Below are 18,462 nucleotides of genomic sequence, written 5' to 3'. Positions count from 1 at the left end.
TATTTCACTGTAATTGGCTCTCTCTCTCTCTTTCTCCTCAGTACAAATCAGCCTGTTCCCTTGCCATTCATCACTGACCACTCTGCTCTCCTGTCTGTCAGACATTATTGCTGCTTGCAGATAGCTTGGGGTCCTTAGAGAAAATATCAGAAGAGAAAAGTACACAATTATCTTAATTATCTTTTTTATTCAGTCAGTCCTTCAGTGAGTCCCAGTGTGTTGGCGATTAAGCAACGTTGGCATTCAATTAGCGACTTTTGGCCATACATGGCTGGCGACTCAAAAAACTAGAAAAAAAGTACAAAAAGTTGTACAATTAATATCTTTATTATCCTTAATTCCCCTGAATCCTAGAGTGTGTTGCAATTAAGCAACTTTGCTGCTAGGTTTAGCGACTCTTGTTTTGGGCATACCTGGCTAGCGACTACAAACATTATTCAGCAACTTTTTGGCTGTTAAGATTAACGTTAATAAATTAAATCCTAATACAATTTATTGTGTTGGTCTCGCCATCTTGCTATTAGGTACTTTGAATTCTTGTTGGTCTCTGCTAAGGTATCTGGCTGTTGTCTTTGCCTTCAGTTAGTCACTTGGCTCTGGAATATATTTAACTGTACTTGGCTCTCTCTTTCTCCTCAGTACAAATCAGTCTGTTCCCTTGCCATTTAGACATTTTCTTGATTGGATCATCACTGACCACTCTGCTCTCCTGCTGTCTATCAGACATTGTTGCTCCCATCATAGCTAGCAAGCTGCCTTGGTGTCCTTTGTGAAAATATTTAGATAGAAGACTAAAGTGCACAAAGGTGTACAATTATTATCTTTTCAAAATATTTGTTTCACTGTCAGTGTGATTGACCGACTTTGCCGCTAGATTTCGCGTCTTTTGGCCATACCTGGCTAGCGACTGAAAACATCATTTAGCAACTTTTTGGTTGTGAAGATAAGAGGTAAAAGCAGATCTGCCTGTTGGTCTTTCCACATTTTGCCATTTGGTACTTTGCACTCTTGTTGGTCACTCCAAGGCATTTGTCCCTGCCTTCAGCTAGTCACTTGGCTCTTTTGGAATATATTTCACTGTAATTGGCTCTCTCTCTCTTTCTCCTCAGTACAAATCAGTCTGTTCCCTTGCCATTTAGACATTTTCTTGATTCGATCATCACTGACCACTCTGCTCTCCTGCTGTCTATCAGACGAATCAGTTGATTCTCTGCTCTCAATTGTCTATGCTAGTAAGCTGTTATTCTCTGCTTTGGAGTGTTGATGCTGGGTTGCTAGTTTTCTAAATCACCTCACACACTTGAAGGAAGCAGCACCGATCATAAACACACAAACAAACTCACACACACACACACACACACACACACACACACACACACACACACACACACACACACACACACACATAGTTGGTTTATCTGTTGTGATAGGCAAAGAGCCAATGTGCAAAGAAAGAAGGGAAATATGGATCATAAACGTTTAAGTGGAGGAGCTAGAAAAAAAATTCAGCAAGAAAAGAAAAAAAAGGAATCAGTTTTACTTGAGAGTGTTCCAAATATCTCCAGCTTCTTCAGTACAAAGACATCTGCTGAAAGCAATTCTATAAATGCTACTGCAAATTCAGCTAAGGTTAGCAATGCACCTGAGCTAGCATGTAGCTCCCAAGATCCTGAGACCACTACAAGTGTAGACACTGAACCAAATGCTTCTGATGCTTATGATTCAACCAATTCAGCAGTAGCCAGTTGCTCGGATGAATGTGAGGTCACTGCACCTCTGGACAGCATAGAAAATGAGCTGAATCTTTCTTCAACACCATCTACAGTGACAACTCTACCTAGTGATCCCGCTAAATGGGCTGAGACCCTCACTGAGTCAATGAAGGAAGTTCTTATTCAAAGAGGTGCAAAATCATTTCACAACCGTCACAGCCATTATCCAGCTTCTGTGAGGAACAGTGGGCTAGGAGGCAAAACCCGATGCCTAAACAATGAACATTTTACTTCACACTTGCCCAATGGACAACGAGTACAAAGAGAGTGGCTGATGTACTCTCCCTCTACTGGTAATGTTTACTGCTTTGCATGCAAACTGTTTTCCCCAAAAACGCATTCTTTTGTGACAGGCTATTGTGATTGGAAACACTCAGAAAGATTTGGTGAACATGAGCGAAGTGCTGAGCACATAACCTGCATGCAAGCAGTCTTGAACCGCGCCAAAGGTGCCACAGTTGATGCAGACCTGTTCAAACAGTTTCAGGCAGAGAGCAGCTATTGGAGGCAGGTGTTACAAAGAGTTGTTGCAGTCATTAAATTCCTTGCAGAAAGGGGCCTTGCATTTAGGGGTAAAAATGAATCGTTAGGGTCTCCTCTCAATGGGAACTACCTTGGTATTCTGGAGGTCCTGGCTGAATTTGATCCCTTTCTAAAGGATCACATCAGAAAGTTTGGGCAGATGGGTCGAGGTAATACCTCATATCTGTCCTCCACCATTTGTGAGGAATTCATTGAATTGATGGGTGCAAAAACCAAACAGGCTATAGCAGATGAACTGCAAGCAAGCAAATACTACTCTATCATTGTGGATTCAACCCCAGATTTATCTCATGTGGACCAATTGACATTCATATTCCGTTTTGTTAGCAAAGAGGGCAGTGTTGTTGAACGCTTTGTGGGTTTTGAGCCCATTACTAGCCATACAGGTGAAAGTTTGGCTAACTGTGTCATGTCTGTGTTGGAAAATCTAGGGTTAGAGCTGTCAAATTGCAGGGGGCAGGCTTATGATAATGCCAGCAACATGTCAGGGAGGTATAATGGGTTGCAGGCTCACTTAAAGAAAAGCAACCCATTAATACACTATATTCCATGTGCAGCTCACTCTTTGAATTTGGTGGGAGTCAACAGCATTGACAGATGTGGAAATGAAGTCTCTAAGTATTTTGACTTGATTCAGTCTATTTACAACTTCACAACTGCATCCACACACCGATGGGACAGGGTATTTGGCAATTCCAACATAGATCTCACACTTAAAGCTTTATCCAACACGCGTTGGAGTTGCCGTGCAGAATCTACCAAAGCACTGTGGCAGAACTACAGTAAAATAAAAGCAGCACTACAGGTTATTTCCACTGATGACACAGAGAAACGAGACACACGAACTGAAGCTGACAGTCTAGTGCGGAAGCTGGATTCACTTGAGATGGCCTTCATGGCAGGCTTTTGGGACACTGTTCTGTCCAGATTTCAGGCCACAAGTCTGCAACTTCAAAAAGCAGACATGGACCTTGGTACAGCAGTTAGATTGCTGGAATCTCTGCGCACCTTTGTTCTCTCCCAAAGAGATCTATTTGATCATTTTGAGCAGAAAGCCTTAAACATGTTGGGTGGCACCCCATCTTACAGGGCTGAACGGACGAGGAAACGTAAAAAGTTTGCTGATGAATCAGCATCCCCAGATGTTGTGCTTGAGGGAAGGCAACTGTTTCAAATAGAGACATTTATTGCCTCTATTGATCAACTGAGTTCAAGCCTTAATCACCGTCTGGAGGCCTACAAACATCTGAACAATTTGTTCAGTGTCCTTTTCTCTTTGGATACAGAGTCCAATGCTTCAGTCCTTCACAAGGCCAAGATTCTCACTGAATCATACCCATCTGACCTCAATGAAAGTCTTGGACAGGAGCTTATACAGTTCAAATCTTTTATACAGCTCAACAACACTGATGAGGAGAGGTCCCCTTCAGGACTGCTCAAAACAATAATACATTTTGGACTACAGCCTACGTTTCCTAATACATACATTGCGCTACAGATTTTTCTCACTCTACCGGTCAGTAACTGTGAGGGAGAACGCTCATTCTCTCTTTTGTCAAGAGTAAAGAATGAGCTGCGCACAAGAATGACTCAGAAAAGATTAAATGCGTTATCTCTAATGGCAATTGAGAGTGAGCTGACAAGAGAGTTGGACTTCAATGATGTGGTGGATGATTTTGCAAAATTGAAAGCACGAAAGAAACCCCTTGCTTAAAGGTGCACTGTGTAAGATTTTTAGGTTATTTCCAGAATTCACCCATTCACTAATGTTAGGCTACCTGTTTTCATGAATACTTACCACCACCATAAAATTCTAAGTATCCATTATGACTTGGAGAATTGCACTTTTGCCATTTCTGGGAAGTGTCACCTGGATTGTGAAGATAGGATTGACTTTAGGCAGAAGCTTGGTGCTTTCTCTGGCAAACTGAACCTCAAGCTTCATTCTCTGCAGCTTTGCATTCTTGTGCAGACTTTCATCCACAAGGAACTTTTCAACTTCCCCACTATCGTGAAGGGGCCATCAAAAGATTTCAGTGTGTCCAGCATGTCTAGTCTCTTACTCTCCTTTCTTTGAGCCATCTCTTGTTTCTCATCTGCCCTACTCTCGAATTTTGCCTTCATGAATTTACTCCAGTTGAGTTCAACCTCCCTTTTTGCTTGTGCTGCTGCCTTGAAACCTCTGAAGCTCCTGGCTCTTCTGTAAAATTATTGACCTATTGACTGCGTTCAGTGTGCCCAACTTCTTCAGTTTGTAGTCCACCTTGCCACATTGTCTCTCCATCCCAATGTTGTGCACAGGGGTGCCATCAATGTTACTAGCCTGTTCACTGACAGGGTCCATTGGGAAGGTCTCCTCATCCATCCTCTGCCTGGCCAGGACAGTCTTCAGATGGGGCAGCATGAGATCTGTCAGCTGCTTCACTTCATCCAAGTATTCGGCAGCCACGTCTGACACTGAGTTCAGGACATGTCCAGTGCCTGTCCAGCCACTATAGCATTCTTGGAAATGGGCTATCTTGACCTGCATGCAGCCCTTGTACCATGAACTGGCCTACACCTTTCTTTGTGGTGCTCTCCGATGCATGTTATCATTTTACCTTTCTCCTTCTCCTCAAGCTTAACCACAAATAGATACAGACTTTGAGCCTCAATTTGCTGCACAGCTGCCGTTATGCCAATGTGTTTTCCTAAGATATTATTTTATTTTTAATGATAGAAGGGAGGAAAAGGGGGCAAAAATCATGTCCGATTTAGTTTTTTGGGTGGGTTGGGGGGTTTATTTCATGATAGCTACCAACTTCCAATACATAATATCTCTCAAATGACCCAATGCACCATCACTGAAGTGGGCGTAATCATTTTCAAAAATGTTTATTTTTAGGCCATTTATCCCCTCCCCCTGTGTCTGTGTGAAACCTTTGCTTGTCAGTGTCTGTGTGGTATACCTAATAGTGTGTGTGCAGTATGTGCACTCTTCTGTACAGTACAGTGTGCATGTCTGTTCACAGTATACAGTATTTCTTGCATAGTGCGTGCGTGTGTGTGCGCCCACACGCGCGGGGGGTTGAGGGGCCAAGACCATGTCAGGCCCAGGGGGCCAAAATTTCTTAATCCGCCCCTGCTGGTACCGGTACCAAAATACTGCAATAGGGACATATATATATATATATTAGGTCAGGATTAGGTCAGGAAAAAACACAGAGGCTATTTCATCCCTACAAGCCTGTTTCGCAGGTTTCCCTGCTCTTCAGGGGATTTTATTGAAGTGTCTGTGGTTGTTACATATGTATAGAGTACATTACATGGGGGTGTGGCCATTGTTACACAGTAGTGCCTTGCTTCTGTGCCGGCATGATGAGACCAGTTGGTTGTGTTTGTTTAAAGTGGACATGCTGGTGTGGTATATAATAAACATGCTGGGGTGGTATATAATAAACATGCTGGGGTGGTATATAATAAACATGCTGGGGTGGTATATAATAAACATGCTGGGGTGGTATATAATAAACATGCTGGAGTGGTATATAATAAACATGCTGGGGTGGTATATAATAAATATGCTGGGGTGGTATATAATAAACATGCTGGAGTGGTATATAATAAACATGCTGGTGTGGTATATAATAAACATGCTGGGGTGGTATATAATCAACATGCTGGGGTGGTATATAATAAACATGCTGGGGTGGTATATAATAAACATGCTGGTGTGGTATATAATAAACATGCTGGGGTGGTATATAATAAACATGCCGGGGTGGTATATAATAAACATGCTGGGGTGGTATATAATAAACATGCTGGGGTGGTATATAATAAACATGCTGGGGTGGTATATAATAAACATGCTGGTGTGGTATATAATAAACATGCTGGGGTGGTATATAATAAACATGCTGGGGTGGTATATAATAAACATGCTGGGGTGGTATATAATAAACATGCTGGTGTAGTATATAATAAACATGCTGGGGTGGTATATAATAAACATGCTGGGGTGGTATATAATAAACATGCTGGGGTGGTATATAATAAACATGCTGGGGTGGTATATAATAAAAAATTTTTTTCATGCACAGGTGACATCTTTTACTGTTGTATGGTGAGCTAGATGCCACAATTTGCCATGTAATGGCGTGATCAATGTTATAGTCTTTAAGAGTCCATATGTATTTAGTCAGCTTTGTAGAGTTGTTGAGTTGGGGCCTACAGAATGATGCTGTGTGATTGTTATGACAGCTTTTAAAGGTGTTTTCTGTGAGTCCAATGTAAGTCTCTGTGTTTGACTTGTCCTTGCGGGTGATGCTGGCTTGGTAAACAACTGATGTTTCTAAACACTTTCCATTGAGTGGGAAGTTAAAGTCTTTGTCTGCAATTGTAGCTATCTGTGGAGTCCTTAGCGATTGCTTGTCTGTGTGTGCTCAGAATCTTTTTGTTGTGTGAGTCAATGCTTTGTTTGATATTCATCATGCAGCTGGAGCTAAGTTTCAAGGTGTTCCTGTTCAATATCTTCCTGACTACATGTTTTTTGGGGAAGTGCCTGTCTGAGTGCAAGAAATGTGTGTCCTATGTTGGTGCTGACGTTCTTGCTGAATGGGTGGTTGTACCAAAGTATGTTTATTCATTATTTAATGTGTGACATTCAGGTGAATGTCACACATTAAATAATGAATAAACATCTCTTTTTAAAGAAATTAACAAAAAATCCAGTGAACCACTGATTCACTGGATTTGTTGTTAATTTCTTTAAAAAGAGCAATGTTGAAGGAGAAGATACTGAATAATTTAGTGAAATCACTGCAATAAAATTTTTTTTTTTTTTAAAGAAAATTATTTAATTACATTTATTTGGTTGCAATTTGTTTTTTAAAATCCTTTTTTTAGTTGCAATAATTTTTTTAAATTCAAAATATTTTTTTGTGTGTGCAAATCTGGCATGTATTCCTGGAATTCCTTCTAAGTCTATAACAAGATCTGATAGCTCAGTTACAGCTCTTTTTATTACCAAATATGTGTTGTATGTGGTTTATGTTGCACCATTGCACCAAGAAAAATTCCTAGTTTGTGAACCCGTTCTTAAACAATGGCAATAAAACTATTTTAATTCTGGTTCTGATTCTGAAGTGGTAAGCACGTGTGAGGATATATGTGTGGGCGTGTAAAATAGTCTTTGAAAAAAGCATAATGTTTCATCAAGAAACAACAAAGCTAGAGTTCAGCTTGATTGTGTTGTTGTCCATTTGCTGCAGAGCTACAGTATCCGTCCATTTTCTACCGCTTGTCCCTTATATGTTTGTTTAAAACTGCACAGGATCGTGGTCCCAGAATGCTCTCTGCACTGCTGACACGTCCACCACCTTGGAACACAAAAACCTGCTGATGAACTTCAACAACCTGGAAGAAATCCTCGCTGATGAACTTCCTGTTCCTGATGCACCTGATGCCATGGAGAGAACTGCTGTCAGGTCCACAACACACACACACACACACACACACACACACACACACACACACACACACACACACACACACACACACACACACACACACACACACACACACACACACACACACACACACTTTGTGAGGAACAGGTCCCCACTAGGTTGTCTTCCCACTGTCAGTGAACATTTGTTGAGCATTGAGTACCACACTTATCATGAAGTCCTCCTGTATTGATTGCAATGCTGGACCCCACAAGGTGGGTACCATCTCAGTCACGGAACCCACAAGGTGGGTACCATCTCAGTCACGGAACCCACAAGGTGGGTACCATCTCAGTCACGGACCCCACAAGGTGGGTACCATCTCAGTCACGGACCCCACAAGGTGGGTACCATCTCAGTCACGGACCCCACAAGATGGGTACCATCTCAGTCAAGGACCTCACAAGGTGGGTACCATCTCAGTCACGGACCCCACAAGGTGGGTACCATCTCAGTCACGGACCCCACAAGGTGGGTACCATCTCAGTCACGGACCCCACAAGGTGGGTACCATCTCAGTCACGGACCCCACAAGATGGGTACCATCTCAGTCAAGGACCTCACAAGGTGGGTACCATCTCAGTCAAGGACCTCACAAGATGGGTACCATCTCAGTCAAGGACCTCACAAGGTGGGTACCATCTCAGTCAAGGACCCCACAAGGTGGGTACCATCTCAGTCACGGACCTCACAAGGTGGGTACCATCTCAGTCACGGACCTCACAAGGTGGGTACCATCTCAGTAAAGGACCTCACAAGGTGGGTACCATCTCAGTCACGGACCCCACAAGGTGGGTACCATCTCAGTCAAGGACCCCACAAGGTGGGTACCATCTCAGTCACGGACCTCACAAGGTGGGTACCATCTCAGTCATTGACCCCACAAGGTGGGTACCATCTCAGTCACGGACCCCACAAGGTGGGTACCATCTCAGTCATGGACCCCACAAGGTGGGTACCATCTCAGTCATGGACCCCACAAGGTGGGTACCATCTCAGTCACGGACCCCACAAGGTGGGTACCATCTCAGTCACGGACCTCACAAGGTGGGTACCATCTCAGTCACGGACCCCACAAGGTGGGTACCATCTCAGTCAAGGACCCCACAAGGTGGGTACCATCTCAGTCAAGGACCCCACAAGGTGGGTACCATCTCAGTCATGGACCCCACAAGGTGGGTACCATCTCAGTCAAGGACCTCACAAGGTGGGTACCATCTCAGTCACGGACCTCACAAGGTGGGTACCATCTCAGTCAAGGACCCCACAAGGTGGGTACCATCTCAGTCACGGACCCCACAAGGTGGGTACCATCTCAGTCACGGACCTCACAAGGTGGGTACCATCTCAGTCACGGACCCCACAAGGTGGGTACCATCTCAGTCGCGGACCCCACAAGGTGGGTACCATCTCAGTCACGGACCTCACAAGGTGGGTACCATCTCAGTCACAGACCTCACAAGGTGGGTACCATCTCAGTCACGGACCCCACAAGGTGGGTACCATCTCAGTCAGTGACCCCACAAGGTGGGTACCATCTCAGTCGCGGACCTCACAAGGTGGGTACCATCTCAGTCACAGACCCCACAAGGTGGGTACCATCTCAGTCACGGACCTCACAAGGTGGGTACCATCTCAGTCACGGACCCCACAAGGTGGGTACCATCTCAGTCAAGGACCCCACAAGGTGGGTACCATCACAGTCAAGGACCCCACAAGGTGGGTACCATCTCAGTCACGGACCTCACAAGGTGGGTACCATCTCAGTCAAGGACCTCACAAGGTGGGTACCATCTCAGTCAAGGACCCCACAAGGTGGGTACCATCTCAGTCACGGACCTCACCAGGTGGGTACCATCTCAGTCACGGACCTCACCAGGTGGGTACCATCTCAGTCACGGACCTCACGAGGTGGGTACCATCTCAGTCACGGACCTCACAAGGTGGGTACCATCTCAGTCACGGACCTCACAAGTTGGGTACCATCTCAGTCAAGGACCTCACAAGGTGGGTACCATCTCAGTCACGGAACCCACAAGGTGGGTACCATCTCAGTCACGGAACCCACAAGGTGGGTACCATCTCAGTCACGGACCCCACAAGGTGGGTACCATCTCAGTCACGGACCCCACAAGGTGGGTACCATCTCAGTCACGGACCCCACAAGGTGGGTACCATCTCAGTCACGGACCTCACAAGGTGGGTACCATCTCAGTCACGGACCCCACAAGGTGGGTACCATCTCAGTCACGGACCTCACAAGGTGGGTACCATCTCAGTCAAGGACCCCACAAGGTGGGTACAATCTCAGTCACGGACCTCACAAGGTGGGTACCATCTCAGTCACGGACCTCACAAGGTGGGTACCATCTCAGTCACGGACCCCACAAGGTGGGTACCATCTCAGTCAAGGACCCCACAAGGTGGGTACCATCTCAGTCACGGACCTCACAAGGTGGGTACCATCTCAGTCATTGACCCCACAAGGTGGGTACCATCTCAGTCAAGGACCCCACAAGGTGGGTACCATCTCAGTCATTGACCCCACAAGGTGGGTACCATCTCAGTCACGGACCTCACAAGGTGGGTACCATCTCAGTCATTGACCCCACAAGGTGGGTACCATCTCAGTCAAGGACCCCACAAGGTGGGTACCATCTCAGTCATTGACCCCACAAGGTGGGTACCATCTCAGTCATTGACCCCACAAGGTGGGTACCATCTCAGTCATGGACCTCACATGATGAATATTACAGATTACTATCACAGTAATAATAATAATGTATTGATGAATATTACAGTAATAATATATTGAGTAATATTACAGTAATAATAATGTATTGAGTAATATTACAGTAATAATAATATGTTATGAATATTACAGTAATAATAATGTGTTATGAATATTACAGTAATAATAATGTATGGAGTAATATTACAGTAGTAATGTATTGAGTAATATTACAGTAGTAATGTATTGAGTAATATTACAGTACTAATAATAAGTTGTGAATATTATAGTAATAATAATGTATGGATGAATATTACAGTAATAATAATGTATTGAGTAATATTACAGGAATAATAATGTGTTATGAATATTACAGTTATAATAATGTATGGAGTAATATTACAGTAGTAATGTATTGGGTAATATTACAGTAATAATGTATGGAGTAGTATTACAGTAATAATGTATTGAGTAATATTACAGTAGTAATAATGTGTTATGAATATTACAGTAATATTAATGTATGGATGAATATTACAGTAATAATATTGTATTGAGTAATATTACAGTAATAATGTATGGAGTAGTATTACAGTAATAATGTATTGAGTAATATTACAGTAATAATACTGTGTTATGAATATTACAGTAATAATAATGTATGGATGAATATTACAGTAATAATATTGTATTGAGTAATATTACAATAATAATACTGTGTTATGCATATTACAGTAATAATAATGTATGGATGAATATTACAGTAATAATATTGTATTGAGTAATATTACAGTAATAATGTATGGAGTAGTATTACAGTAATAATTTGAGTAATATTACAGTAATAATAATGTTTTATGAATATTACAGTAATAATAATGTATTGAGTAATATTACAGTAATAATAATGTGTTATGAATATTACAGTAATAATAATGTATTGAGTAATATTACAGTAATAATAATGTGTTATGAATATTGCAGTAATAATAATGTATTGAGTAATATTACAGTAATAATAATGTTTTATGAATATTACAGTAATAATAATGTATTGAGTAATATTACAGTAATAATAATGTTTTCTGAATATTACAGTAATAATAATGTATTGAGTAATATTACAGTAATAATAATGTGTTATGAATATTACAGTAATAATAATGTATTGAGTAATATTACAGTAATAATAATGTGTTATGAATATTGCAGTAATAATAATGTATTGAGTAATATTACAGTAATAATAATGTGTTATGAATATTACAGTAATAATAATGTATTGAGTAATATTAAAGTAATAATAATGTATGTATGAATATTACAGTAATAATAATGTGTTATGAATATTTCAGATTACGGTGTCTGGTGCAGCAGCTGGAACGAGGACAAGCATCAATGGTGGACTTGAAGAACAATCTAGAAAACGCAGCTTCAGTCCTTGAAAGTTTGTACTTTCAGGAAAACAGGAAAGTTCTTTGAAAATATGATAAACTTGTGATATATCATACAGGTGTGTGTATATTATCATACAGGTGTGTCTGTATTATCATACAGGTGTGTCTGTATTATCATACAGGTGTGTCTATATTATCATACAGGTGTGTCTGTATTATCATACAGGTGTGTCTATATTATCATACAGGTGTGTATATTATCATACAGGTGTGTCTATATTGTCATACAGGTGTATCTGTATTATCATACAGGTGTGTCTATATTATCATACAGGTGTGTCTATATTATCATACAGGTGTGTCTGTATTATCATACAGGTGCATCTATATTATCATACAGGTGTGTCTGTATTATCATACAGGTGTGTCTATATTATCATACAGGTGTGTCTGTATTATCATACAGGTGTGTCTATATTATCATACAGGTGTATCTGTATTATCATACAGGTGTGTCTATATTATCATACAGGTGTGTCTATATTATCATACAGGTGTGTCTGTATTATCATACAGGTGCATCTATATTATCATACAGGTGTGTCTGTATTATCATACAGGTGTGTCTGTATTATCATACAGGTGCATCTATATTATCATACCGGTGCGTCTGTATTATCATACAGGTGTGTCTGTATTATCATACAGGTGTGTCTGTATTATCATACAGGTGCATCTATATTATCATACAGGTGTGTCTGTATTATCATACAGGTGTGTCTGTATTATCATACAGGTGCATCTATATTATCATACAGGTGTGTCTGTATTATCATACAGGTGTGTCTGTATTATCATACAGGTGCATCTATATTATCATACAGGTGTGTCTGTATTATCATACAGGTGTGTCTGTATTATCATACAGGTGCATCTATATTATCATACAGGTGTGTCTATATTATCATACAGGTGCATCTATATTATCATACAGGTGTGTCTGTATTATCATACAGGTGCATCTATATTATCATACAGGTGTGTCTATATTATCATACAGGTGTGTCTATATTATCATACAGGTGTGTCTGTATTATCATGCAGGTGCATCTATATTATCATACAGTTGTGTCTATATTATCATACAGGTGCATCTATATTATCATACAGGTGTGTCTGTATTATTATACAGGTGCATCTATATTATCATACAGGTGTGTCTGTATTATCATACAGGTGCATCTATATTATCATACAGGTGTGTCTGTATTATCATACAGGTGCATCTATATTATCATACAGGTGTGTCTGTATTATCATACAGGTGTGTTTATATTATCATACAGGTGTGTGTATTATCATACAGATGTGTATATTATTATACAGGTGTGTATATTATCATACAGGTGTGTGTATATAATCATACAGGTGTGTCTGTATTATCATACAGGTGTGTCTGTATTATCATACAGGTGTGTCTGTATTATCATACAGGTGCATCTATATTATCATACAGGTGTGTCTATATTATCATACAGGTGTGTCTATATTATCATACAGGTGTGTCTGTATTATCATACAGGTGCATCTATATTATCATACAGGTGTGTCTATATTATCATACAGGTGCATCTATATTATCATACAGGTGTGTCTGTATTATTATACAGGTGCATCTATATTATCATACAGGTGTGTCTGTATTATCATACAGGTGCGTCTATATTATCATACAGGTGTGTATATTATCATACAGGTGTGTGTATATAATCATACAGGTGTGTCTGTATTATCATACAGGTGTGTCTGTATTATCATACAGGTGCATCTATATTATCATACAGGTGTGTCTATATTATCATACAGGTGTGTCTGTATTATCATACAGGTGCATCTGTATTATCATACAGGTGTGTCTATATTATCATACAGGTGCATCTATATTATCATACAGGTGTGTCTGTATTATTATACAGGTGCATCTATATTATCATACAGGTGTGTCTGTATTATCATACAGGTGCATCTATATTATCATACAGGTGTGTCTGTATTATCATACAGGTGTGTTTATATTATCATACAGGTGTGTGTATTATCATACAGATGTGTATATTATTATACAGGTGTGTATATTATCATACAGGTGTGTGTATATAATCATACAGGTGTGTCTGTATTATCATACAGGTGTGTCTATATTATCATACAGGTGTGTGTATATTATTATACAGGTGTGTATATTATTATACAGGTGTGTATATTATTATACAGTTGTGTGTATATTATTATACAGGTGTGTGCATATTATCATACAGGTGTGTGTATATAATCATACAGGTGTTTGTGTATTATCATACAGGTGTGTGTATATTATTATACAGGTGTGTATATTATTATACAGGTGTGTGTATAATATCATACAGGTGTGTGTATATTATCATACAGGTGTGTGTGTGTATTATCATACAGGTGTGTGTATATTATTATACAGGTGTGTATATTATCATACAGGTGTGTGTATATTATCATACAGGTGTGTGTATTATCATAGAGGTGTGTGTATATTATTATACAGGTGTGTGTATTATTATACAGGTGTGTGTATATTATCATACAGGTGTGTGTGTATTATCATACAGGTGTGTGTGTATTATCATACAGGTGTGTGTATATTATTATACAGGTGTGTATATTATCATACAGGTGTGTGTATATTATAATACAGGTGTGTGTATATAATCATACAGGTGTGTGTGTATTATCATACAGGTGTGTGTGTATTATCATACAGGTGTGTGTATATTACTATACAGGTGTGTATATTATTATACAGGTGTGTGTATATTATCATACAGGTGTGTGTATATTATCATACAGGTGTGTGTGTGTATATAATCATACAGGTGTGTGTGTGTATTATTATACAGGTGTGTGTGGATTATCATACAGGTGTGTGTATATTATTATACAGGTGTGTATATTATCATACAGGTGTGTGTATATAATCATACAGGTGTGTGTGTATTATCATACAGGTGTGTGTATATTATGATACTGGTGTGTATATTATTATACAGGTGTGTGTATATTATCATACAGGTGTGTGTATATAATCATACAGGTGTGTGTGTGTATTATCATACAGGTGTGTGTATATTATCATACAGGTGTGTCTATATTACGTTTGTATCATACAGGTGCGTGTATATTATTATACAGGTGTGTGTGTATTATCATACAGGTGTGTGTATATAATCATACAAGTGTGTGTGTGTATTATCATACAGGTGTGTGTATATTATCATACAGGTGTGTCTATATTACGTTTGTATCATACAGGTGCGTGTATATTATTATACAGGTGTGTGTGTATTATCATACAGGTGTGTGTATTATCATACAGGTGTGTGTATATAATCATACAGGTGTGTGTGTGTATTATCATACAGGTGAAGTGAAGTGAAGTGAATTATATTTATATAGCGCTTTTCTCTAGTGACTCAAAGCGCTTTACATAGTGAAAACCCAATATCTAAGTTACATTCAAACCAGTGTGGGTGGCACTGGGAGCAGGTGGGTAAAGTGTCTTGCCCAAGGACACAACGGCAGTGACTAGGATGGCGGAAGCGGGAATCGAACCTGCAACCCTCAGGTTGATGGCACGGCCACTCTACCAACCGAGCTATACCGAGCTATACCACACCTGTATTATCATACAGGTGTGTGTATATTATCATACAGGTGTGTCTATATTACGTTTGTATCATACAGGTGCGTGTATATTATTATACAGGTGTGTGTGTATTATCATACAGGTGTGTGTATATTATCATACAGGTGTGTGTATATTATTATACAGGTGTGTATATTATTATACAGGTGTGTGTATTATCATACAGGTGTGTGTATATTATCATACAGGTGTGTGTATATAATCATACAGGTGTGTGTATATTATCATAAAGGTGTGTGTATATTATCATACAGGTGTGTGTATATAATCATACAGGTGTGTGTATATTATCATACAGGTGTGTGTATATTATCATACAGGCGTGTGTATATTATTATACAGGTGTGTGTGTATTATCATACAGGTGTGTGTATTATCATACAGGTGTGTGTATATTGTCATACAGGGGTGTGTATATTATCATACAGGCGTGTGCATATTATTATACAGGTGTGTGTGTATTATCATACAGGTGTGTGTATTATCATACAGGTGTGTGTATATTATTATACAGGTGTGTATATTATTATACAGGTGTGTATATTATCATACAGTTGTGTGTATATTATTATACAGGTGTGTGCATATTATCATACAGGTGTGTGTATATGATCATACAGGTGTTTGTGTATTATCATACAGGTGTGTGTATATTATTATACAGGTGTGTATATTATTATACAGGTGTGTGTATAATATCATACAGGTGTATGTATATTATCATACAGGTGTGTGTGTGTATTATCATACAGGTGTGTGTATATTATTATACACGTGTGTATATTATCATACAGGTGTGTGTATATTATCATACAGGTGTGTGTGTATTATACAGGTGTGTGTATATTATTATACCGGTGTGTGTATTATTATACAGGTGTGTGTATATTATCATACAGGTGTGTGTATTATCATACAGGTGTGTGTGTGTATTATCATACAGGTGTGTGTATATTATTATACAGGTGTGTATATTATCATACAGGTGTGTGTATATTATCATACAGGTGTGTGTATATAATCATACAGGTGTGTGTGTATTATCATACAGGTGTGTGTGTATTATCATACAGGTGTGTGTATATTACTATACAGGTGTGTATATTATTATACAGGTGTGTGTATATTATCATACAGGTGTGTGTATATTATCATACAGGCGTGTGTATATTATCATACAGGTGTGTGTATATAATCATACAGGTGTGTGTATATTATTATACAGGTGTGTGTATATTATCATACAGGTGTGTGTATATAATCATACAGGTGTGTGTATATAATCATACAGGTGTGTGTATATTATCATACAGGTGTGTGTATATAATCATACAGGTGTGTGTATATAATCATACAGGTGTGTGTATATAATCATACAGGTGTGTGTATATTATCATACAGGTATGTTTGTCCTTCAGACGTGTGTCGGAGCAAGAGGACGAGCTGAGTGAGATCCAATCAGAGACAGTTCCATCAGAGGTCCGTGATTGGCTGGCGTCCACGTTCACGCGGCAGAGGTGTCGCATGCTGCGGCGATTTGAGGACAAACCTCGCTTCCGCAGCATCGTGTACGCCGTGCAGGCTGGCATCTTTGTGGACAGGTGAGCTCACTGCTTATGTCACTCATCTGCTTGTCTGGCATCTTTGTGGACAGGTGAGCTCACTGCTTATGTCACTCATCTGCTTGTCTGGGATGGAGCAGGAGGGGGCTAGGATAGGTCCTGCCACTCACTTATTGACATTTGACATGCACTTCTGCACGCAATAGGAGGAAAGATTGTGGGGCTCCTACCCACAGCACATGTAGAGGCCCCTAAGCACAGTCTATGTAGGGGCCCCTACACACAGTGCAAGTAGGGGCCCCTACACACAGTGCAAGTAGGGGCCCCTACACACAGTGCAAGAAGGGGACCCTACACACAGCGCATGTAGGGGCCCCTACACACAATGCAAGTAGGGGCCCCTACACACAGTGCAAGTAGGGGCCCCTACACACAGTGCAAGTAGGGGCCCCTACACACAGTGCAAGAAGGGGCCCCTACACACAGCGCATGTAGGGGCCCCTACACACAATGCAAGTAGGGGCCCCTACACACAGTGCAAGCAGGGGCCCCTACACACAATGCAAGTAGGGGCCCCTACACACAGTGCAAGTAGGGGCCCCTACACACAATGCAAGTAGGGTCCCCTACACACAATGAAAGTAGGGGCCCCCACACACAATGCAAGTAGGGGCCCCTACACACAGTGCAAGTAGGGGCCCCTACACACAATGCAAGTAGGGGCCCCTACACACAGTGCAAGTAGGGGCCCCTACACACAGTGCAAGTAGGGGCCCCTACGCACAGTGCAAGAAGGGGCCCCTACACACAGCGCATGTAGGGGCCCCTACACACAATGCAAGTAGGGGCCCCTACACGCAATGCAAGTAGGGGCCCCTACACGCAATGCAAGTAGGGGCCCCTACACACAGTGCAAGTAGGGGCCCCTACACACAGTGCAAGTAGGGGCCCCTACACACAATGCAAGTAGGGGCCCCTACACACAGTGCAAGTAGGGGCCCCTACACACAATGTAAGTAGGGGCCCCTGCACACAGTGCAGGTAGAAATAGTTGAAGATCAGTGACTGACTCAAATGATGAAGTTATGATCGTGTTGTTTATGTGTGTGTGACACAGGATGTATAGAAGAAAACAACAACAACAATAACAAAGATGTTTACGTGTGTGTGACACAGGATGTATAGAAGAAAACAACAACGAAGATGTTTATGTGTGTGACACAGGATGTATA

General features: G+C 40.6%; 1 protein-coding gene across 5 annotated transcripts in view; it reads left to right on the top strand.

Moving 5' to 3' along the window:
• The window catches only part of LOC133630289 (dual specificity calcium/calmodulin-dependent 3',5'-cyclic nucleotide phosphodiesterase 1C-like), a 77,558-nt gene that overhangs the window by 23,758 nt on the left and 35,338 nt on the right, over window positions 1-18,462 (top strand). For all 5 annotated transcript variants that reach the window (XM_062021825.1, XM_062021824.1, XM_062021827.1 and 2 more), the window contains 3 exons: window positions 7,630-7,783; window positions 11,891-12,004; window positions 17,087-17,269. In XM_062021825.1, coding sequence (XP_061877809.1) covers window positions 7,630-7,783; window positions 11,891-12,004; window positions 17,087-17,269 — 451 coding nt within the window. The remainder of the gene's footprint in view (window positions 1-7,629; window positions 7,784-11,890; window positions 12,005-17,086; window positions 17,270-18,462) is intronic.

This window comes from Entelurus aequoreus, linkage group LG15 (genome assembly GCF_033978785.1).
Source record: "Entelurus aequoreus isolate RoL-2023_Sb linkage group LG15, RoL_Eaeq_v1.1, whole genome shotgun sequence".
Classification (NCBI taxonomy): Eukaryota; Metazoa; Chordata; class Actinopteri; order Syngnathiformes; family Syngnathidae; genus Entelurus; species Entelurus aequoreus.
The sequence above is the reverse complement of the archived record's forward strand: the minus strand, read 5'-3'. Positions and strand labels throughout refer to the sequence as shown.